The following is a 25205-nucleotide window of genomic DNA, read 5'->3' as shown; positions in this document are numbered from 1 at the left end:
TTTTGGCTCACGGGGATTATTTACCCTGGTATTTAAAACTTTGGCCACGTTTAATACAACCATCAACCACTAGAAAAGTATCCACATCCATTACAGAAAAGCACAAGAGGTCCTCTTCGATGCGCTCACATTTAATGTAGCTAATGCAACATTGGTAATCCAAGCTAGGCTAATGGCAGTTTCAGTGAGAGCACTCCAGTTTTTAGACCTTACCTGTGCTAAAAAAAAATGCAGCAGACTCAAATCTCGGATTTTGTGTAAACGCCGTCTGTGTGTCAGAACAGAGTTGGTCCTTCATCGCATCGCGCTGCACATTTGAATTTCTGAGAAGCCACATATTCAGACTTGCTTTGTCGACGTTTGTCATCGTTTCTGCACCATGTTCGATAGTGGCTTCATCAGCCATCACACAGATTTTCACACATTTATTTTCAGAGATATAATAAATATAGGCTGTGTCTGAATGGCAATATTCTACAAACAGTGTACATATGTAAAAAAAAAAATAGAAAAAGTATAAAAGACAAAGTTGACAAAGATGTGAAAGAGATTCTAAAATGTCTAATTAAGATGTAAATTAAAGTCTATGAAGAATTGCTGCTAAGGTCTGTAAATTGCACTTCAGTAACAAATACAAAGTGAATGTTTGTACTGTATATGTGAATAAAACCTCAAAATCTTGTAATTTTATTTTGGTCTTTGAAGTTTTTTTTCTCGTCACATTTACTGTCAGTTTGATTGCAGGGTGAAAGAGAACGTTTGACCCGGTAGATGGAGAATATTTGGTCTATACTGAGCACTGATATTGGCCTGTTCACATTTTCTCATGGCCACCTTTTTGTGCCATCATATTCTGAGGCTCAGAGCATCCAGACTATTATTAAAGAGGCCTCCCTTCTCCTGCATCTCCCAGGGGAAATCCATGGGGAAATGGTTAATCTCTGTTAAGCTCAGTGGCAGGTGTCACACAGACCAGCCACTAAAAATTAGCCTGGAGGAAGAATCGAGTGAGGACGAAGAGGGGGGAGGCGCAGGGAGTTTAAGGCATGTCTCCTCAGTAGCTTCCACCCCTTCCCCTAAGGCCACGGAGTCGGCTGTGTGCTCAACAATATACATCGTAATTGACAATTTGCTCCAGCGGCTGGTCACAGCCAGGCAGCTCTAATCTAATGGACGAGGACGGAGAGGTGAAGGTCCACAGCGTATTCTGACTCCCAGTTTCATGCTGCTTCTCAGTGAAATCTAGGAACCAGAACACATGATATTGTGTCATCATGTAGGGTTACACCAGTGGGGTATGGTCTACAACAGTTTCAGATTTAAAAAAAAAAAAAGATTAGAAATAAAACATGTAATAAATCCTTAATTCTATTCAGGTAGACGGTAAATATTAAAAATGCACTGGGACAAAGACGTTCTCAGTTTCTGACAGATGGTTACAATATGTCAAAACTAAGTAGGGACAAGAGGCTCAAGATTAGCAGGAACATGTGAACTCGTTAAATCTGGGGAAAAACATGATGAACTAGTTTGGAGGGACATTACGCCTCCATCGGAGGCCGAAAGCTAACGGTAACATCATCCACTGAAACGTTGTTTATGAAGAAACAAATATTACAGAGGAAACTGAACTTGTGAGCAGTGGAAACCGTGCAAACTTAATTTCTTCAAGTTGAACACTAGACCATAATAAGTGATCAGAGGTGTGGCAGAGTTTTAAGCTAACTGTGTCTCATAGTAGTTTAGTGTACTGCAGATTTGAATGTCTGCGAGCTATGTGGGAAACCAGTTTTTCGCACTTGCCTGTTTAGTTCAGAAAAACAATCTTCACAAAATGATGCCACTTTTATTTTTTCAAGTGTACGTGTTATTGCCCAGACTTACTAAACCAGCCTCGCGACCTCAACCTTTAATTTCTGCAAAAATATGAAAGCTTCATATGAAAATTTTTAGTTTGTGTTATCCACAGACTTTATTTCAGGGATCAAATCAGAAAATCACTGATTTCAAGATGAGGGACCCACAAGCATAAAAATGCTCTTTTCCAGGTTTCCAATATTATTTACTTTGTTAAGGTGAACGTTGTCTTAACTCAGTAGATGAAAACATATTTATTTACGAACTGTGTGCTTCAGAGAGGCTGCCACATTGTTACTGGTTGGAGATATAATCTTAACTTAAATCATTATAACTTGTTGAATTTTTAATCAAATCCCAAGCTTTTTTGCTTTGGTGTTATCACTGATAACATTTTCTGATTTCCATTAGCCTCCTGATTGGTTCTTTCTTTATATAGTGAAGGAGGTGGTGTCTGGGCATCCTGAGCCAAGCCCCTTGTTGAGCTGGGGAAGCAAAAGAAGCAGAAGGATCCACTTTATGTTCTTGGACATTAGTGAAAAAGAGAAATAGAAGAAGTTGTTGAACACTAAGAAATAAAGTAGCTGCATGCCTGCTCTGTGCATCGCTGTGGCTTCCACATGGCTTCCTTTAAGAATGAGTTAACAAGCAAATTAAAAGTCTCATTAAATCCACACACCTCTTAAATCTGTTCTCATCAACACCAGTTTTACATTGTTTTTCGAAGCTACCTGATGAACAAAGTGCACCTTTCAAAAACACATCTGAAGTGAACAAAAGGGAACAAGGGACTTGTGTTTGAATAGGATGAAAAAGAGATGTGAGACTGGAAAAAGGAAATCACACGTTTTATTGGAAAGTGTCAAGAGAGCACGTACCCGTCACAATAAAGTATGCAAAGTAGATCACATAATGAAGTTTGAGGTGAATATGATTCGCTACAGTGAAGCAAAGCCCATCCACTCTATTTTTTTTTACCCCTACAGCCTGGCACGCAATAATTTAATGTATCAATCCAAAATCATATTTCCTCCAGGTTGAAATTCATAAGCGGGGCACGAATCGGGCCGTGCTGTTCTACCTGCAGATTAAAATGACATTGATACCGGTGGGCGCCAAATTGAGTTCCCTGAATGAAACAGGAATAAAAATCCTATCTTTGCTGTGCTCGGGAACACAATTAGTTCTTTAACAAGCATTTGGAAAAGTGCACTGATGCTTGGATGGATAAGGCCCATGCACCGGGTTTTTTCTCCTCAATGCAATGTAAGGCATTTCAATAAGATTATTACACTTTCAGATTCATGCTACTTCAGAATGCATCCCGTTTGTGTTGTGGGTAGAAACAGCAGTGAAGTCTGAAGCCAGATTTTTCAGTAAGTCACCTTTATACACCGAGCTACAGCTACAGCAGTCACACAGGTACACACAGTCTTTTGTGTGGGTTTTACAGCACTGAAGTCGATTAAACGTGTGAGAAACTACAGCATGACTTCATGTTTAAAATATTGCACAAGTGTAACAATTGAAGCTTCCTGGAATCCAGTTAAGCCTATTTCTAGGCAAGTCAGAAGTCAAGCTGAGATTCAGTGTGTATTTCAAGTTATAGTCACTGATTTCAAAATGGAAGAAAACAAAAAAGAAAGACCCGGACTTCACTCCGAGCACCAGAAACATCAAGTCAAGCTGGGTTATTGCTTCTGTTTTTGGATAAAGAGCGCTCCGTGCAGAGAGTAAAAGCGCCGCCAGCGACAAAGATGCAGGAAGTTATAGAAGACTGAGGGCTCAACACAAACTGCGAGAGCATGTTGACAGGAGCGCTACTGAAGCACAGAAATGACCTGACAAGTTCACTTAAGGATCACACAGTACAGCAACGCAGGGCTCAGGAGCTGGCAGCAAGCTAAAGAGGACGAGTCTATACCGAGCTTATGGACACCAGCAGCACGTAGGGAATACTGGAATATGATAATGCACAACACATTCCCGTTCACAGAGAGTCATTATTGCTATGCTCTTGACACTTTACATCCTCACAGAAAAGGCAGAAAAAAGCAACATGTTTAAAAAAAATAAAAATCCACTGTAAACACAGAACAAGGCAGAGTTACAGTTTCAACTATACTGGAAATATGGAGGCTGGCTGTGAAACTGAAAGCATCAAAGGTAACAGGCAAGGGAGCGAATCTCAATCTGTCAAAGGTTTCCCACAACGCCTCAGACGCCGTTTGAAGCGCTCATCGACTGGCCCGGCAGCCCGCTCGCTGCACAGGTGATATGACGGAGATTTGTGATATGTTCCGATAAGAAATCTTCCAAATATTTGACCAAAAGGATAAAATAAAATAAAAGAATCACAGAACTGTCTCTGCCAAACTGTAAGACACATTAGCTAACAACAACAACCTGCAACACAGGTCACTTTAAACAGGCCACAATATATTATTTACACATCGTATTCTACAAACGGTTCTATTCTCTTGTGACTTTACAAGTAACATTTGCAAACTGAGTTTATCTACATGCAAGAGCGACGATTCAGCAGTAACTAAACAACAGTGCCGTGATCGGCAGCCCCGCGGCACACGGGTCGGAAATATATAGAGGAGGCTGGGGGCGGACAGATCGGACGAGCCTTGTCACAATTCACGATCCATGCTAAATAAGTGAAGGGTCAGACGCAGAAGGTCGGCTGTGTGGCCTCGTACACGCGTGTTCAGATGACATGAAAAGGCTTTTATGTGAGAGTGACTGAGGAGCAATTACTGTCTGAACTTGGAGCTCACTGCTGGAAAGCTGCGAAGCACACGACAACCAAACTGCTCGACAGAGGAAACACGCGTGTGCGAGGCCACGGGTTACAATGCAGACGTGTGCTGCGCCGTCTATACACGGAGGGACTCTGATCACTTCTCCTGCAGCAGGGCGGGGATGTTGATGTTCCAGCCGATAGCCTGCCGGTCGAAGCCGCACGTGAACAGGTTGCACGACTGGTTTTCTTCATTCCACGCCGTGCAGCACACCATTCGCCTGTGACCCTGCACACACACACACACACACACACACACACACACACGTTTTAGTTTATGGTAACTGATGCTAACAACCGCCTTCCCGTCCAGGTTATTCTGCTCTTACCATTCTGTTGCTGCGTGGAAGTCTGGCCAGCCTCACCCCGCTCATGTCAAACAGGCGTACTTGTCGATTGTCGTGTGGCAGAGCAATGATCTTCTGGTTGGCAGAGACGCTGATCCTGAAAGATCAGATGTAGTCGCACTTTAATAAACTGGAGCCAGAGTTTATCTGCTGACCCGAGTTCTCCTGATTGACTGGACCGACTCTATGTCAGTGATTTACTGAAAGAATAGAATTTAAATCTAGCCACGTCTGAAGCACATTTTCACTTTCTGTTTGCAGCACAATGATGACACTTACAATCTTGTCTGGTAAATGGTGGTGTGGTGCACTTTAAAGGAAGATGAAGATAAGGAACAATAACCATGTTAATACGAACATCTAACTGCCTTAACAGTACATACAATGCTTAACAAGTTTATTAGACCAGTGTTTCCCCACCACTGTCCTGCAGCACGGAAGATTATCGGGTTCCACCTGATTAGCACTCTAACAATTACATTCTCTTCCACTAGAGGGCACTACAACTACCTGCTGAAGAAGATGAAGATGAAGAAAAACAATTACAAAATAGTCATGCTGTGAGACGACACAGCGCGTAATAGCAATAGATCAGTGGTTCCTGGGTTTGATCGAACCCCAGGGGTTTGGTGAGTCGTCTCAGGGGTTCGGCAGAGCCTCCGCCGTGATATGCACGCCTCATTTTGTGCACCAGTAAAAAACATATGTATGTCTTGAATTTGAAAAAAATCCTATTTTATTTTTCACTAAAGAGGAGTTCAGTGAATGCGCGTATGAAACTGGTGGGGTTCGGTACCTCCAACAAGGTTAAGAACCACTGCAATAGATAGTTATTTGAAACGAAAAAGTAGTCAGTCTGACCTGGTTCCTGGAGAAAAGCATGAGTAGAAGAAAGCACAAAAAGGTACACTGGGGACAAACCGAGCCAATTTCACTATATCTGGTGCGTGGGGAAAAATGATCAATATGCTTTTTGTGGCATTTTTGTTTGGTCGTGTGCGGTGTGATTTTTCTAATGTGAAATATGTGCCGTGGCTCCAAAAGGTTGGGAAACACTGTTTTAGATCCCCAGTCACTAATAGAAAACACAAGTATTTAAAAAAAAAAAAAAAAAGTATGCCAGAACCCTCTGGAAGGCACACAGTGTTTGCAGACTGCTAAGGATCAGACATCCAATCAATATGCAATCAATTATATAACTCTAAGCATATATGAGTATATATTTCTAAGCATAAATGACAATCCAACAATATAAACCTAACACTGGACTCCTCTGAGAAGTCCAAAATTAATTAAGTGTAACATTCATCCATCTATCCATTCTGCTGCTTATCCAGGTTCAGGTCACAGCGGTCTAAGCAGGGAAGTTCAGAATTCCCTCACCCTCTCTTCCAGCTCAGACCAGAGGTCTCCTACCAGCAGGACATGCCCGAAACAACGTGCCAAGGATGCATCTGGAACCATCCTGCTTAAACCACCTCAACTGGCGCTATTCGATGTGGAGGAGCAGCACCTCTACTATAAGTCCTTCTCAAATGATCTGTAAGGGAGAGCCCAGCTACCCTTTGAATCAAACTAATTTCCACCACTTGCATCTGCGACCTCATTCAAGAACATTCAATAACTAAAATTTATTTTTCTATTCAGGAATGAAAGTGAATAACTGTAATTTGACATTTAATCAAAAATAACAGTGTGCTTTATTATTTTTTTCAGCTTTAAAAAAAGAAACCCAGTGAATTTCAAATTTCGTGGATAACAACAGTAATTACATTTTAGCATTAAAAATATCATTTTGACTAAAGAGCTTGCGCATGCTGGTAATTACAAGTATTGGTAGTTACCATCACTTCTAATTTAGAGCAGCGGTTGCATAAACCGTACAGCGGGTGGTTTTTCAATACATTTGTTAAGCATAAAGTATAAAGAAAAGTATAATACACAAAGAAAATTTGATGCCCAAAATGCTGACTTTAACTACATCAGCCTAAGTTAATTACTTGTAAAATTTTAATTCAATTTATACTTTATATTGAATAAATAAACCTCAAAGCAATCTACGACTTTAAATTAATTTATAGTGTTGACAACCACTGACAGAGCGCTCAACCAGCCAACATATCAATTTAACACCGTAGTTTGTGACGTGCAGCACCGCGTGCTACAGTTTCTCTCCTCCTGTCACCTACCTGTTCACAGCTGAGTCAGTGCGGATGGTTGCTATAGGCGACCTCATGTTCTTCAGATCCCACACCTTGACAGTACGGTCATCACTTCCTGAAACCACATTGTCACCCACTGTGAACACCGCAGACGTCACCGTGCTGCAAGACAAACACACACGACAGCGTTACACACTTGTTACGCACGAAAGCGTGCAAGCAGCAAACGGAGGTGGTAATGAGCATGGTTTTCTATTTCAGAGATCATAGTTGCACATCTCTAACAGTCACGGAAAGAAGAAAGTTTTCTGAGTGACAAGTTATTAGTCACCCCCTCCCACAGGGCAGTGCTATTATTGTTAATACATAAAAGATGACACGAGCCGCACACATGCGTCACGGTGATGTGCAAAGACACTTGGAGCCACAGAGGGTGTGTCAGGTACAACACTGTAAAGCTGACACTGTGTGCTTCTTCGTTTATGATGCGACTCTGCATTGTTAAAACCTTACAAAGTGTCATTTTGCCACTTGAAGTTGGCAGGATCTCACTCGTGCACAGAGGATGTCACAGAGATGCGGCAGTCGGGACAAAGTGAAGAGATAAATAATGACTTGAAAACATTCACACCAGCAAACGTGTTTGAGCCATCAGGATGCTGTGAACGATGATTTCCTCTCGATGCATTGGCATTTAGTCACGTTTTCTTTCTTTCAGTTTACGATTAAATGTGATGAAACACATGCTCCGAAGTTTGGGAACATTATACATATAACATAATACATATAAGTGTAATACACGGTTGCTCCTGATGCATTCATCAGAGCATGAACATTAGACAGAAGCACTTAGAAATGTAGAGCAAAGTGCTTGTATGAATGTATAAAGCTCTTTGAGTACTCAAGTAGAGTACACAAGCACTATATAAGAACCAGTCTGTTTACCGCGTCCTCTCAGAGCCTTTTGAGGTAACCTCAAGTACCCATTACTTGCAGCACTTTCGATGTATGCTTGGGCACCCTTAAACTATACACAAGTGTTTTATTGTTATGGTTTTTTATCCAATACAACGGAGCCACACCAATACAGTATATATATATATATATATATATATATATATATATAGATCCGCTATAACTCGTTAACATTTGACTTTATAGTGGAAATCTCCATGTGTTTGAAAACTTAAATGTTCTTTTGTCATATTGTTAACAAAAACAAATGTGTGCTCAAATTCAGGCAGTACTTTATTTAGTTCATCTTGTTGACAGGAATGTTGGGCACACTGGAGGCAGCAGTGCATACACCCATCCCTTCCTCCGCCCCCCTTATATTCAGCCAGGCATGATTCCTCTTTAGGACTAAGGTCAGGCCTATCCGTACATTTAACAGATCTTTAGCATTTTGAATCTATTCTACTCATTCATGGAGGTAAGTAAAACCAAAAGCCTGAATAGGCTTCCTCGTTCTTTATTAAGGTTAGTGTTGCCTTTACACACATACAGCACTATCTTGGGTTCTACATCCCATCTTTTTAGGTAAAACTGGCTTTTCCTGCTTAATTTAAATCGACATGGCATTAAGGGCTAATTAGCGGACTAAACTTTGTGCTATTAGGGAGGCTGCGGCTCAAAGAAACTGCTCTATCGTTACAGGCACCTTCTGACATTGCAGGGTACAGCCCACCTGGGAATAAACGGAGAGCAGGGAGAGATAGCGAAGAGGAAAGATAGGAGGTGTGTTAGGTGGGAGGTGTGAGGGGAGTGTAATCAGACGAGATAATTGATTAAAAGGTTGATTAAGGTTAAAGGGTTTTTAGAATGGGTGTGAGGAAGGAGGGGAGTGTTCAGTAGTACTTAATGCTTTGCAGTGTCTCTGACAGCCAAGGTCGAGATTCTTTGTGAGACTTTAGGTGCTGGAGAAGAAGCGAGAGATGGCCGTTCATGCACACAAATACACACGTTGCCACGGTTCGGTAGGATTTACACCAGCACTGAGCGTGCGAGTACAGGCTGCAGTATTCTCCTGAACAATAGGTGTCATGACTCATATAAGATGTGAAGAAAATGAGAACAATGCAAAACTTTCAACTTTTGACCAACTGTGATGATCTGAAACTCAAACTTGTTCTCACAAAGAAAACAGATCATTTCAATTTGATTTCTACAGCAACAAATCACAACAACAGTCACTTCACGGTGCGTTCCATTATAAGGTAAAGACCCTACAATACATCGTTTTATCTCGCTGTCACTCACTCGTGTGAAAGAGTGAATCTCGAGAAGGCAGAAAGCTACAATCTGCTGGTGCACAGCCACTCGGTGAGTGTTTTCTTGGGGATGTGCTTTTTCAAAACAGAAACTACATGACAGCCTCATGTGATACGTTTAAGGGACATCACAGCCCAGGACACACCTGTAGCTTCAACATCTACAAAGAAAGCCCTTTGGACAGTTACAGCTAGTCTTCATGTGAAGCTTCGGCTCAATCTTCAAATGAAAATACTTCCCCGAAATATAAGACATTTTTAACAGCACTCTGAATGCCTTTGTGTTGCTGGGTTAAATTTTTCTGTGCATTATAAATGCAAATATCACATGAAAGCAGTGTGTAAAATGATCTGGCTAGACTTATTATAACAGTTTGTAAGACTCCTTTCTATTATTGACATTGATACCAAACTGCATGTTAATTTTTCTTACGTAAAACTGTTAAGTGGACTGGATTTCTGTTCTGGCACTGAGGCTTTGGTCTAAGCGACTGCATTTAAATGTATGGAAATCTCAAAGAACCTTAACATGTGCTCACTGTTGAGTGGGTGAGAGCATAAGCCTAAAATGTTAATGAAAATATTCAGGTAGTGACGACTAAGAGGTTTAAGAGCACTCTGTTATTTTGCCATGCTGCAGATCTGACAGTCGCTGAGAACTCGGTAAGTGCTGTTGTATTCCTCCAGAGACAGGATGTCACATCTGCATGCAGACACACACGAGCACGCATACGTACAGAGTTGCATTTCTCCAAAACTGCAATCAGATGTCACCGAAAGCCGTCGACGGCAGCAGAGACAAACGTGACATGGCAGTCCGTCTGTAGAGCAAGTCCGCTGTCATTTCTCGTTTGCTCTCGGTCGTTTTGTTAGCTCACGCGCAGTTGTCATTACACTGCAATTACGGCGGGGGTGGCGGGACAGAGGGGGCGCGCGGCACTTTTAGCTGCCAAGGTTCGCTGTCAGGGAGCGTTAGCTGTAATTGCCAGTGAAGACGGTGAAAACGAGAGGCTGTCTCCCCTCTAGCTCTCAACCTCGTCTGCCTATTAAACTATTCACACTCTACTCTCTCTGATGTTTCCACAGGAGGGACGCGGAGATTATGCCATTTATGCCACACCATTATGTCATGTTGGAGATCCTGGGAAATTAGTAGGAGGAATGGCAACCTGTTAGTGCTCTAAGGCACTGTTAAAACAAGGATACCTCACAAGTAGTAAAGTGGGGAAACTGTAAAAACACACACAGAGTAAATGAGCTTCTTTCCAGCGTCCTGTCCATTATGCTCTCCTACTCGCCCGAACATACAGCAAAAGCCATGAGTTGATAAACAGAGTACGCCTGTGTCAACTCCTCTTCTGCTTACTACTCCTCCAAACCATTAAAGCGAGTATTTAGGACTTTTTAGCATATTTGTTGGACCGAAATCACCAAGATATCAACACTGAGATCTAATCAGATTCTGTGTCTTATTATGTTTCCAGGCACTTGGCAGCAGTGTCACCGTGTTCTTTATAAAGTAAACAACAGGACTAAATATATTTAATAATTACTGAGCAAAAGGCCGAGAATGGATTTGCAAGCATTTAACAAACTAAACCAATTAATTCATCTTTGAAGTCATTTTTAGCAAAGTCTACATTGTGTTACTTGTTTACATCTCAGCTAAATTAGTATTGTTGGGTTTTCAACTCACTGATGCACACCACATGAGTGAAAACATGACATCTGAAGACTTTAAAGTTGTGTTCTTCTGAGATGGGCATCGTCTTCCATTTATACATATTTACAAAACTAAACTATTAATCAGCAACTTGAAAAACAGCTCAGCTGCATTCTTATTTACACTGCGTGTGTCAAGTGGCAGAAATACTATTACAGACTAGGCTTTTTGCAGTCCTGTAATGAGCCTGCAGAAGTTTGGGGAATCATTATGTCTGCCTGAAGGTCTACTTGTTGCTTTAAATGCAGCGCCACAAAGAAAGTGGCCATTTGTGAAGGAAATAAGGATGGAGGGAAGGAAAGGAGGGGAGGAGGGCTGTTGTTAACTGTGAAACACTGGTGCTTAATCTCATTACAGCAATTGTCTATGGGAGAGAATTAGAGTGGGATCTGCGGGAATTATACATGTTGGGGTCGTACATAATGAGCTCTGCCATAATCCCCCCACTTGCAATCAAAGGCTGCCAGCCAGCCGGCACACGCATGTAGGCACACACACACACACACACACACACACACACACACACACACACACACACACACACACACACACACACACACACACACTTCTTGTGCCTTTTAAAGAGCACTGCCATTGAAAGCCACAGACAAGCCTGACAGTCATCGTTTTGAAATGAGCGGCTGCAATTGAGTGTTAACAGCGAGCGAAGTGCCAAATTACACAGAGTGGGGGGATTAACGCAGAAACGGACAGATAAATGAACGGGAGAGGGAGGGAGAACGAGAGTCGAAGAGCAGAGAGGAGAAAGAGAAGCAAACTGTTGAAGTGAGGAGAAGTGCTCCGTAATGAATGAGAGGCAAGTGGAGGATTTGGCTTAGAGCAACAGGGTCTGTAAATTAATGTAAAAGGAAAAAGAAAATGTTGGAGGGATTTATGGAGGTGAGATGCTACAGCACCACCCTGTGGGCAAATTAAAGACTGCACCCACATTTAAGTATCTGTCAGGGAACCAGGAAGGAGGAGCGCGGGTGAGAGAGAAAGACTCACTCAGTGTGTCCCTGGAAGACGTTGACAGAGTGGATGGATGGGTCTCTGAAGTCCCACAGTCTGAAGGTGGTGTCTCTGGATGAAGTGACCACCAGCCGCTGGGTTGGGTGGGTACAGCAGTGAGTCAGCTCCTGGTCATGGCCTGAACACACACACACAGCACATTGTGTTGCATAAAATCACACCTTTTTAAGTAATCTCAACATAAAAAAAAACAACAAAAACAACAGCGTGTGATTTTTACACGTCAGATTTTCTTTGGATTAAACCAGTGTAGGTGGAGCGTGGACAAGAAGGTGAAAAATATGAGGCTGAATGTGATTTCATGGAAAAGAAGAAAGCTTGTTGGTGCTATTGCACTGACCTTTTTGGTAAAATTCAACCTGGATCGTTTAGTATTAATAATGACTTTTTAAAAGTTGTAAGTTGGCAGCTTTTAAAAAAAGAGTTTGAGAAACACTGAAAGAAGCAAGCTGGCTCCACAAACTACATGGATTTTATAATGCCTGTACCCAACATCAAACATCAGCATGGAGGAGAGGAAGGCACTCACATTGCTTAGTGATGACAACATTATCACCTGTCCAGCAGACAAGGGTAGGTGCACGGTTTTGCTAAACCAGAAAGACTATCATGAGAACATTTTGTCACTGCTCTATCACTCCAGCCGATCCAGGAGAAAAGGACAACTGCTGCCTGAGCAAAAACCTGTAGTGATCCCGTATGTGTCAGCAGTACTGGAACAGCTGAAACACATTTTCTCTAAACACCCTGTCTCTGTGGCTTTCAAACCCCAAAACATGCTGCACCAAAAACAGGTCAACCCCAAGGATCGGAACAGAGTAACACAGTGTACGCTGTTAAGTGCCAGGAGGATTGCCATAATTTATACATCGGGGAAACCAAACAACCTCTGGCTAAGCAGATGGAACAACACAGAAGAGCTACCTCGTCAGGCCAGGACTCTGCAGTCTATTTACACCTACAGGCGAGTGGACACTCTTTCAGTGATGAGGATGTAACATCCTGGACAGGGAGGAAGGCTGGTTCGAGCGAGGAGTCAAGGAAAAGGGAAAGACCATCTCTGAATCAAGGAGGGGGCCTAAGGGTACATCTTTTACCATCCTACAATGCTGTGATTGCAGCCACTCCCCAACTCTCTGTGAATGGTACTCATGGTCATTGATCAGTGCTTGTTGATCAGTGGTTATGAGATTTTCCACATTAATGACTGACCTCACAGCCCATAGTTCATCAGTGGTGCTAGTTTCAGTCATTGTGCAAATGTACTGTTTATAAGGTTGGGAAAACCTGCAGCCAGCTGAGACTGAAGAAGTCACTTGGATGAGTGGTTTTTCCCACTGAAAACGCTACGTCCAGATGAACAGAATCAACTTTTTGGGATTTCCTTATCTGGATGAGTGAGCATGCCTCAAGATAAAATGTCTGTAGTGTCATATTTGAACTTTAAAAACAGTCTGGTTGAACTGTAGAGTGTCATACAAAGTACACTAATGAGGAAGAAAAATAACAAAAACCCTGACTTCTGTTTACGACTCCTCTGCCATTACATACCAGTGAGCGTGTGAACCAGTTCAGAAGTCTCAACCTCGTACAGGTTGGCAGCACGATCCCAGGAAGCTGTCACCACTTGTCGGCCTCCCACTAACCAATCAGCTGCTATTACGACGCCCTGGTGGCTCTTGAGTGTTGCAGTAGCAACCCGGACCGTGGGCACTTCACAAGGGCCCTCGCCATCCACCTCGCCTTCCTCTCTGTCCGAAGAATCCTGGTCTTCATCGCACGGAGCCTGTGAAAGACGCAAAACAAAAGCTCAGTCAAGCTCCTGTCTTGTTTTGGTTTGATTCATTTGAGAGTAAAGTGACCTATTGTAGAAACACTGGGAAGAGAACAAGTTCAAAGCTACTCACACTGACATCTGGTGGTGGCTGTGGGGCTGGAAGCTGCACCATGTACCGCCAGATGTGAGCCGTCTGGTCCCCAGAGGCTGTGGAAAGTACAAATCAACAAAGAGCACAGCTCACATCTACACACGAGTGACTGCTGGAGGCAACAGATGCAGCAGAAAACGGTTGAAACGACGACAAGGAGAACAAACCTGTTGAAACAGATGCTATATTTAACGTAGTCGACTTGACAAGTCAAACATGCATTCAAATGCTTACCTGTGAGTGCCATCTGCTCTGTGGGGTGGAATTTGATGGAGTTGACTGTGCAAAGGGAACAATGAAGAGACGTCATCTAACAAGCCGTGTAAGCAAATGTTGACAGACAGTGTTACATCTAAGAATACGCTTCGAAATGCTTCTGCCATGAGCCAGTGTTTATTAACAAGAGATGTCGCACGACAGGCTGTACGTCACACTAAATATTGTTATAAGCACTCAGACAGGCTATTAAAACATTCTATTAGAAAAAATATAAACGATTTAGAATAATTTTTGTGTACGGACTTTGTGAATGTCTATAGACAAATAAAGCTTTTGGCTGCGATTACCTGATCCTGCATGGCCAGCATACCTCAGCAGACATTTGCCCGTCTCTATACTCCACAGCAGCGCTGAGTGGTCTGTTAAGAGAGAGCAGGTATAAACAACATGCAGCCATTTCCATTTTTACAGTAACCAGCTAATGGTTTCACGCTGTATGATCCTGCCTTTATGTAATGGGCTGTATAGTCTGAGTGGATGTGGTAAGAAATTTCTGGATTGTTTAACGAGCTTCCTTAAAGATAAAACGAGGCCAACATGTTGTTTCTGAAGGACTGGTTTGGATAAATATTGATACTAAAACACTACTTGCGCTGCATCACCAGATGTAATCAATCATCTTAAGTATGTTCTCATTTTCTGCTAATTGCACCGAGGCATCACAATTAATTTGACAAAGATATAATGATGCAAATATTGCTTGCAGCACCTTTAGTCTTTGCTATTTATTCTTATTTAAAACTAGGGTGCCACATGCTGCCTGTGTGTACAACAAAGCTATCATGATTGATTTATATAGTCTGTGAAGGGACTTTTTTTTTCTACCTGCAGAGGCAGTGCCCAGCACCACTGGCTGAGTTCGGGTGACACTGAGGTCCCAGATCCCATCGCGATGGCCCACATACTCCTTGAGCAGCTGGCACAAAGCCCGGGAGCCGGTGGTGGCTTTGAAACTGGACACGATCTGAAGCGAGTGTGAGGGAGAGAAAAGTATAACGGTTTAACAGCACTCAGTTAAATTATTAAAAAATGTAAATGTAATTACACTGATTACAAAATATAAGAATATGTAGAGTTTAACTTGTAGTTCTCCTGTCTTACTGCACAGCTTCATTTAGGCTCCGTAAATACTGATATAACTCCTAGCCAACACCTGGCTACATACAGGTATTGCCAGTTAACTGTTACTCGTTGTCAAACACAGTAAAAGCTAATGTGTTGCTTGCCAGATTAGATCAAGGGTGTGTATCACAAAACAAGGTCACCTGGAAAGGCGTCTTCTTAGGAAATAGGTTAAGTCTCTTTGAGGTGTCATTAATCCTAACTGTACAGCTAAATGGCTCCAAAGCAATTTAACTTAAGGACATGGGAACAAAGCCAGCCTGACATTTCTCCCACATGATCATAATGACGGCAAAGGTTTTCATTAAAGAGATGAGCAATAAGAATAATAAGTCGTTTTTACTTTTGGTGATAATTATGTCAGAGATAAAAAAGGTTTTACTACAAACTGAAGTTCGATGACCAATTACAATGGAATATTAATTGTGCATGCTGTTTATGAATTCAGTTAATTACAAAAGCAACATTACAGCTTTATCGCGTACCTGTTTTGGTTTTCAGCACAGACTATCTGTGCTGGTCACCCTCTGCATTGGCAGGTTGAGCCTTCCTTAACTTTTAACTGTTTTTAACGTTTATCAGTTTATAACCGCTCATGTTGAAAATGCCAAACACATTAAAAAGACTTCACTTTGTGGTAATTCTGTTTGTCTAATCACATTAGTTATATTATCGGGAAGTTATTTGAATATCTCTATACTGTGTTCCTCTATTTAAAGTTATACGTTTTCATTGTTAAATGTCAGCTTATCAGAATAATTTAAACTGGCTTTGTGATACAGACCCCAAGTGTGTTTGTACACTGCGACACTTTTGTGTTTGCCATATTTGTGATTTCAGATTGCGCCACACTGCATGTCACTAGAGTATCAAATTATCGAGAGGACAGATTGTGATTGTCCTTGTAAACGACCGGTGCAACCTCTAAAAATAACTAGTGGTCTGATTGCACATGGACCCGTCACTGCAGGCTACCAGATAAACAAACTAAAGTGCAGTTTCACTTGTCACAGAGCTGTCACAGCCAGTACTTTACATGCTGCTGCAGACAGCTGACCACAGCAACAAGCTAACAACATTGCTAGACATTAGATGCAGCAGCAGCAAAGTATTTGGTTCATGAGTGCCAGACTGTGTTAATATAAACTCTTATTCTGTCCAGAGTGTTTATATTCACCTTGCGCTCTGATGCAACCTTACTATACACCTCCTGTTGTTAGAGCAAAATAGCAGACAAGATGAGTGAATAGCCCAGTCAATGTCAACCCCGTACAACACTGAAGCTATAGTTAGTGAGGATCATTAGTTTCAAGTCCCCTCCATCTTTCCAAAATTAGTTTTTGGTCATGTTTCTTAGCCAGCTGAGAGGTTAGTGGTATTGTACACAGCTGCTACTTCTGTCATGGGGTTAATTAAAGAAGCCTTTTCTTGATTCCCTCAATGCTCTTTTCACTGTGGCTATATTCAAGGTTTTTCTCTGCATTAAAAAAAGCAGAACAGCATTTTACTTAGAACACAAAAGAAGAGAAAAATGATTCTCCTATTACTGTAAATATAGAAATGGAAAAAAGATAAATATTTATTTTAGGTATTTTTCTATTTTACTAATTTTATCTGCACTCGTGTAATTTTTAGCTCACACCAGTTTCCTCTCCTCTGCTCTCACTGTGTGTGCATGAATGTGGAGAGGAGCAGAGCAAAGTAGGTGAAGTGAAGATAGAATATGGTAGCTTTTTCATTACAACAGATTTCGATCAGACAGAGATCAGCCCTGAACGTTTTAACCAGATGTAAAGATGCTAGAAGCTATACTGCTAGTGGCAGGGATGCTAGCTCGAGGGCATCAGCTGTGCTGCTGATGTTTCATCTGTAACCTGATGGCAAGTACAGATACAGGTTTCTACCAATTAGAGAGGAAACACTTCATCTAGCTTTATAAGACAAAAGGCAGCAATTTTTCAGATTAATGAAAAACCTGATGTTATTTTTTTCAAAATCTGAAATAGTTTTACAAAAACTATCTGTTAATTTCAAAGGCAGAATAATAGTAATCATTACCAACAACATCTGTATGGGAAAGACAACAAAAAGAAGCTGAAAGCAGACCTGTCCAACATAAGCCAATTCGGGGGAACACTGATCAAAACAAAAACAAAAAAACAAAAAAACAACACCCCCCCCCAAAAAAACAAACAAACAAACAAACAAACACAAAAACACTAATCACTGGTCAAGTTGCCGGTTAACTGTGGATAACATAAAATCTGAAAACAGGAAAAACAGCTAGCTGGCTCAGTCAAAACAAGGCATAATGTGCAGACAAAATCTTTTATATCAATTGTTTGAACTGTGCAAAAACTTAACTGTGAAAACAACAAAACTTTATGAAGGCAGGGATCGTGTGCCGGACTATTTTTTTAAGGCGACCAGCAGAAACATGAAATTACTAGCACAAAAGTTTCACAGAAATCATTGTTGATAGATGTATTATGTTACCTTTCGGGCAATACAATGTTGCTTCCTCATTAGAAGTCTTTAGGCCTAGTCTTTGTGCTTAGCTAAGCTATCCAGCTACTAACGTCAGCTCCCCCCAAAATTGGGACTGCTTTTGATCTTCTCATCTAGCAAGAAGGTAAGTGTAGCCAACTGACACGGTGTTTGAAATAGCTGATGAAAAGTGACTCAAAGAATCGCCAAAGTAATGAAAGGCGATACAAAAAAGGATAAACAAATAAAATATAAAGTAACACTTTGTACATCTAACAAATGCAGCTTTGCCCAAATGACTTGAGTATGAGTGCAGAGCAGAGAAGGAGTCAAGTTCAGACTGCAGTTAAAGAGACATTCAAGCCACCACCGCCTCCCCCATGATGCTTAGTGGCAAACAGAGCATTCAGGAAGTTACCCATGAATCTCCGCCCCACAACTCCCATGTTGCCACACTGAAGTTGCGAGGTCCACCTAATTTGCCCTGGAAAGTGTACAAGCACTGTGTCAGAGAGTCAAGAGATTACAAAGGACAAAGTCATGGGAGATGACATTTTGTGGTAAATGCTGTAGTAAACACACGATTTCTTTTACCCCTGTGATTAAAATCTTCAATCATATCAGTGAATTATTTGTTTACCCACATTTTTTAAACAGATTATGATCTCCTCAGAGGAAGATTCTTCCTTCCTCTCACTCAGCATTACAGGGGCTTTCCACAGTCAGTTACTTCACACAGGCCTGAATCCCAAAAGCTCAAATATTTACACACATGACACGTCTTACGAGCTCTATTGAACGGGCTAACGTGGCTTGTGCCAGGTACCTTGCTGGTAGAGGCTTTGTAGGTCGTCTTCAGCTTCTGTGACAGTTGACTGGTGCTGTGGCTGGCTGTGTGACAGAGACACAAAGAACAATGAATGAAATTCATTACCCAGTGACAGAACTCTTGCTTGCTTTTATTCACTGCTGCAGTAGCGGCCTCGTAAAGTGTCAAGATTTTAAAATAGCACACACCTCGACAATACAAAGCCTTGTTGAGCGTTTCTAGTTATACTATCTACACTGAACATTTATGCAGTGTAAATGTCCCCGTGTCCAGCAAGGACGGAGCTGTGAAAATACTGTCGAGAGCTCAGCTTCACAAAGTGTGATCACCAGTTAAACTGAGCTTATTTTAGAAATCCAGGCTGGCTTTAAGGATATTAGGTGTCATAACAGAGGGTTTACATAAGTCTGACCTATGTGAGTGTCTCACCCCAAGCATGAACATCGATCAGTTTACAGAACGTGTCATCATTGTTTGTACAATTTTTATATGGCATCTTATAGTGATTCACAGATTTCAGTCACTTGCTAACCTGGTGGGCAAAACGTTACTCCATCATGACAGCCGATCGTGGACACTCAGTAGTACTGCAGGACTAAAGTGTTTGGGGGGTTTTCTCACCTTGCACTGCTGCCAGGCTGGAAGCTTACAGCTACATGTATTTTCATATTTATTCCAATCTCATGTCTTGTGGAAATTTACAGTGTGGGGTCAGAAAAGTTCCAATAACATGAATTTGTCACATTTGTCATACATCTAATGTCAGGTAAATTGTTCCAACAGTTTAACTGAGACACCACTGAGAGCCGGGGCTGCTGAGGAGAAACAGGGACTGGTACGTTTGGCCTGTAAGGCAGGGTTAGTTAAAGCTTATTAGTGCATCTGATAGCACAGGAACCTTCTGGTATTTTCGATAAGTTAAACTTATAGACTTTCAAAGGGCCGCCATACTGTTTTTGGCCTCCAGGTGGGCATGTGCCTCAAGCTCTGAAGTCAAATGAAAACTATGGATGCTGCAGTGAAAATCGAGGCAACTGTTTGCATTGAAAACACATTTACTAAAAACAGGGATACACAGCCAGGCGGAGGGTTACTGGAGAGTATTTTCACCTTATGGAGGCTGCTGGATGCCCAAATAGTAAAATCCAAGTAAACATTAGCTCCTAGAAAATGTTCACTCACCCTGTACCATCATACAAAGAAAAAACAGGTGGCTCATGCAAATGTGTAGCCATGCCATATAGCAGCCTGGTCAGCATTTGGACACAACATAAACAAACACAGCTGGTACAAACATCTGCCATAAAAAGAAGTTTAAAAAAAAAAAAAGAAATGATAAATTGTCTTTTTAGGCTGTGCAGGTAGAGTCTGCCTGTCTGAGAGAGCCGATAAAACATCTCAAATTAAACTTTGTTGCTTTCATTAACCTTCACTTTAATTCTTATTCATTACAGCATTTTTTAAAGGTAGAAAATATCCGAGTCCTTCGCTATTTTATCTTGAATATTTTAAAGTTATTTTGGTATTATCTATAATTTTGTAAACATTTAGTTGCTTGTATCTTTGTATTTCTCTTCTTTTCGAATGCTATCGTATGTTTGAGTGATTTGGGGGCATATTTCCCTTCAATTTATGTTCCTGGACTCCTGGTAGTTTGGGTCCAAAATGGTTTTTGTGATACTTTTTGAGAAATGTCATGACATGGATGTGATGCAGAACACGAAAAGCTGGCTAGAGACAGAGTGGGAATACCACTGTTTGTAATATCTCTCAGGAGAAATCAGTTTACTGAAAAGTCTCACACCCCTTTGTGGGTGTTACGGTGCCACTCAGCCGGCAAAATTCACCGCCTTTGTGATGCTGGCGACTCCTCTGTCTTCAGCCTGTGGCAATAACACTGTGTGGACTGTGATCAACAACTTCCTCGAGTTTTAATCAGCAGTTTAATCATTTACAAACGCCCTACAAGTCACCATTTATCTATCTGCATCGTGACTAAACCACAGTAACTCAAAGAACAAACACAGTTTGGCTTCCTAAAGGTAAAAATAAAAACAACTGCTCATATGTGTACAGCTGTTTTACGACAGTCTGTCACAAAGATGACACATAAGTAACATGCCAATTTAAATCTTTATGTTTATCAGCTCCCAGGGAGATTACTTCAGCCACCATGGGATGAGATATCCACTTTAAACACAATCAATATTTTCCATTTCAATTTCCAAAGACTTCTATTAACTGTACTCAGTGTAAATTACAGACTTAAATAGATTTGTGTTGGAAATTACGGACCTTTTGTTTTCAAGGCTCCCTTGGTGGGGTCTCCTCCCTCAACAGCCTGTCCATCTCCAGTCAGCCGCTCATTCAGTGATTCAATTTCCCGACGTACTGCAACGTAAGACAGCGATGACGTGTCAGTATTTAAACACTGAAAACGTCCACTCAGTAAATGAGCACTGATGCGTACACTGTCAGTTACTCACATTCAAGGTTTTCTATGTAGAGATTCTCAAACTCCCGTTCAATCTGACCAAACAGGTCAAGAAGATTGCTCCGCAATGCGAGAGGCAGCTTGGAGTCCTGGACAGACAGAAAACAGAACCAAACACACAGTAAGGTCATACACACGGCACGCTTCAAGGTCAGGAATGTAGAGCAGGAATTCGCTCCACATCCTCAAGTGTGGCGTAACATAATGTAGCATAATGCTATGCCAAAAATGCAGAACTGTATAACAACAACATGTTCTGTTATTACAGTCGGAAGTGAAGTTTGTGACTCTTAAAGGTAAAACGTTTAACTGAACACACGTGTTTACGCGATTTAATCGGGCAGCAGATGAACTTGTGCGAACTCTTGGCCACAGTTTGAGCTACAGAGCTACAAGCTAAAAACAAATAACTACACAACAGGAGTGTCCAACCAGCCTCTACTAACTTACCTCCATGGTGCAGTCCTAGATGTACCCAGTTACCAGCTGACCGCCAATCTCCACCAGACTAGCATGTGAAGACACATAAAAGCTGCCATGAAAACACTAGATTCAGAAGGCTGCGTCTCACAGCTCCCTGAGCGCTGCTGCTCAGTCCTTCAGCCGTCCAAAAGACAACGATACCAAACACTTCACTTGTCACCCTTCAGCTGAGGCACGTGTTAAAAAAACCAACCGCTTGGCACAATGACGTTAGCCGCATGACCATTCTGTCATCACCACGTTCACACACTTTATCAAAAAAAAGCCCAAACAAATAAATAAAGGTCATTTAAGAAGTAACAGGCAGGCCTTGTGAATTTAAAGCTGCTTTAGTAGTGGCACTTAAACCTGCAGCTTACTCAGGCCAAAGCCGGCAGCGTTAAAAGTGAGGAAGAATATCTGTTCTGTGTAAAATATGGGTCCATAAAACTGTCTGTGTATGTGTAGCCAGTGCTGCAGGGAATAGAGGAGGTACATCCACAGCGCCAGCCAGTCTTGGCAATAAACAAAAAAGGACTGTTGAAAAGACTAATCAGACCTGAACAAGCGGCCCATATTAAAACTTGATGAGACAACAGGCGAGTGCAAGCTGAGCTCTACTTTTAGTGGCTGACAAAGCGCAGAAAGTAAAAGGCAAAGGATTTCCATGGTCTGGCAAACTGACAAATTCAACCATCCCATTTTTGAGAGCGACTGATAAGTAGGTCATCCAACGTGTTTTTCATTTTAACCCTACACGTTGTCTATCATCTCCCTCGATACGAGAAACCTGTCAATACAATGTGAAACACTCACAAACCATCTGTTGGTCTTATCTGGGAGATGACTTTCAATAAGGTCGCTGTAAAGCCAACTCCCAAAAGTTAACAACCAAGATATTCTTGATCAAACAGAAACAGTTTTTATTATCTCAGAAGGGAAGAAGCAACTGGTCTGCACCAGGAAATGGCTGCTCGTGAACAGGTTCCCACTCTTCCCTTTTCTGGAAGAAATAAATCAATTGTAGAACTAATTTAGAGAACCGTGTTTGGAGAAAGTTAATAACCAACTTGATACCAGAGACACAGGCGAGTACTTTGTTTTAAAACAAAGAAATGAGTAACCAAAGTCTAAACCCACAGAGGACAGAGACAGCATTAACTTTTTGACTAAGAAATATCTGCCCAAAACTAAGAAACTGCAGCTACTGTTTCACAACAAGGAAGAAACTCATAAACACGTGAAAGCGTGGCGTTGTTGATGTTGCAAGTACAAAATAAAAGAAATGCTGCTTAACCGGCTCATACTGTACTCTTGTGAATGAAAGAACCAGCCTCGCACCAAAACAGCCTAACAATAAAAATGCTACTTATGCGAGAACAGCCTGCTCTGTGTTTTAAAGTGAAACTCTGTGTGTTTTACACCTAACATATGTTATTACGCTGTCTTCAAAACTTCAAGTTAACATAGATTGCTTGTCTGCTGTTGTCGATTTGCTTGTGTGTAAATGAGAAAACCCATGGATCCATGTCTTTGTGTATTTCCCCCTCACCTGTCCATCCAGCATGTCTCCTCTTTGGATGCCTCCCGGCCTCTCCTCTGTGCTGTTGGTGCGCCTGATAGACAAACTGTGAGCCTTGCGCTTCTGCTTGGGGTGACGGGCAGCTGAAGCAGAGCCGCTGCTGCTTCCGCCCTCCACAGGCATCCCTCCTACCTCGTGGGTGGCCCTGCCCCCTGTTCACACCCTACCTGAGAAACAGGTAAACACTGGCTGGACTTTCTGGTTGGCTGGTTCAGGCTTTCAGTTATCGCCACCTGTCTGTCAGTGAAAAGAAAGGAAAATGCAGGTTTGGCCCCATTACATGAATTCTTTAAGGTAAAACAACCTAAATTCTAAATCCATTCAAAAATCCCAACAATTTAACTATGTGTTCACGTTATTCTTTTACACAGGGAAATAATAGATATAGAAAGTGCATTTAGACCTTTTGTCCAATTAATAAAGAGTCCCGAGGTAAATGGTGTCGCCTGAATTTACAATAGACAGCCAGTAAAGCCTGAAAGACCCGATCATCTTCTAAATCGTACATTTCTTTGCCAGCAGATATTACCACATTAATTACAGGATGTTATTGAAGTTCTGCAGCGCTGTATGTCCGCTGCTTCCGTTATTATAGCGCAGTATGATAGTAAGCCAGAGGACAACGGGTAATAAATATAAGCCAACAGAAATTTTCTAGGGCAGGCAATGATGTGTAATAAATATTAGCTCGCTCGTTATATATATGAGCGTGAAACTGAGACTGGAAACGGTAAACACGCCTGAACGCGTCGATTCATAAAACAGTACGTCTATTAACTACCTATGAAAAATTAAAAGGTAATTTGACATCATTTTGATATACAGGTACACGAAACAAGATGACACTCACCACTGTCATTACCTGACTGAATCTATACACGCCAAGCAGCCCGAGAAATTACTAGAGCTAAACGCTAGCACGAGCTAACTGCCACATATCAGCTTCCTCGCGGCATCTTAGACCAAACAGCGCACAGCAGCTAAAGGACACGACGGGTTATATCATCTCTAACGTCGCACGAGCTCGTGAACGCTAACAAGTTTGCATTTTTTTGACAAGGCTGTGACTCATTAGTTTGGAAAATGGGTGATAAATTATAGTTTTGTTACAAAAAGTATCAGAATTTTATTAGAAAATTTTGACACATGACGTATATTATTTGTGCACTCTACTTCCGTGTAACGTAGACCGTGTTTGCACTTTGTTAGCCAATGAGCTGTCACGCGGCTGGGAGGACAACGAATGAAAAACCGTGAGGTTAGTAACTGGAAGCGCTAGTCGTTCTGACAGACTGCGCTCTAAAACACCGTTGAAACGCGGTAAAAGACGTGATTTGCAAACCGTAAAGAAAGTACAGCTTTCGTGAGTAATTGAATGCTTTGTCGCTTTCTCCGTAGCGTGTATATACAACAGCCGGTGCATACTTATGTTCAGTTGACAGAAGCCTGGGTGGCGCAGATGTGCTGTGCAGTGGTCTGATGGCGTGTTGACAGTCGGGGCTTGGAGGAAAACATGAAGCAGAGTCTACGGGAACGGAGCTGTTGGGTCGTTACCATTTTCAGCTTAGACCTTAAAGTTGTTTTATGCAATTGCATTTTAACTTGGAGTGTTTGGGGATTTGTACTTCACTTCTTGTTTGCTCCCTTATTCCTTTTATTTTGTGTGGCCACTATTAAAAATATGAGCTACCAGGTAGAATAAATGTTAGATGGATTCATTGCACCATCTTGTGGTACAACTTGGTATTGCCCTTCTTTCTTCACCTTCTCTAGATAGCTTTGGTAAATAGGTAAGGAAGGTTTTGACGATGAAAATTTAAAA

The 25205-nt window shown here is 41.7% G+C and overlaps 1 protein-coding gene across 5 annotated transcripts; it reads right to left on the bottom strand.

Annotated features, from left to right (window-relative positions):
• Positions 1-2688: 2688 nt before the first annotated feature.
• Positions 2689-25199, bottom strand: LOC102197837 (WD repeat-containing protein 37-like). 5 transcript variants are annotated; one of them, XM_005752379.1, is made up of 15 exons: positions 24809-25199; positions 23354-23620; positions 21332-21428; positions 21141-21236; positions 18843-18907; positions 18435-18500; positions 15233-15371; positions 14695-14766; positions 14363-14407; positions 14108-14184; positions 13752-13986; positions 12177-12318; positions 7203-7337; positions 4996-5110; positions 2689-4895 (listed from the first exon to the last, which is right to left on the bottom strand). In XM_005752379.1, the coding sequence occupies exons 2-15, from the start codon at positions 23504-23506 to the stop codon at positions 4764-4766; spliced, it is 1569 nt and encodes a 522-aa protein (XP_005752436.1). In that variant the 5' UTR covers positions 23507-23620; positions 24809-25199; the 3' UTR covers positions 2689-4763. The 5 variants fall into 5 exon arrangements, with proteins under 5 accessions (XP_005752436.1, XP_005752437.1, XP_005752438.1 ...); XM_005752380.1 differs by lacking the exon at positions 24809-25199 and adding an exon at positions 24234-24365; XM_005752381.1 differs by lacking the exon at positions 24809-25199 and adding an exon at positions 24246-24365.
• Positions 25200-25205: the final 6 nt, after the last annotated feature.

This window comes from Pundamilia nyererei, unplaced genomic scaffold (assembly GCF_000239375.1).
Source record: "Pundamilia nyererei isolate P.nyererei 1_Seehausen unplaced genomic scaffold, PunNye1.0 scaffold00355, whole genome shotgun sequence".
NCBI lineage: Eukaryota > Metazoa > Chordata > Actinopteri > Cichliformes > Cichlidae > Pundamilia > Pundamilia nyererei.
This window is presented reverse-complemented; position numbering and strand designations above follow the sequence as displayed.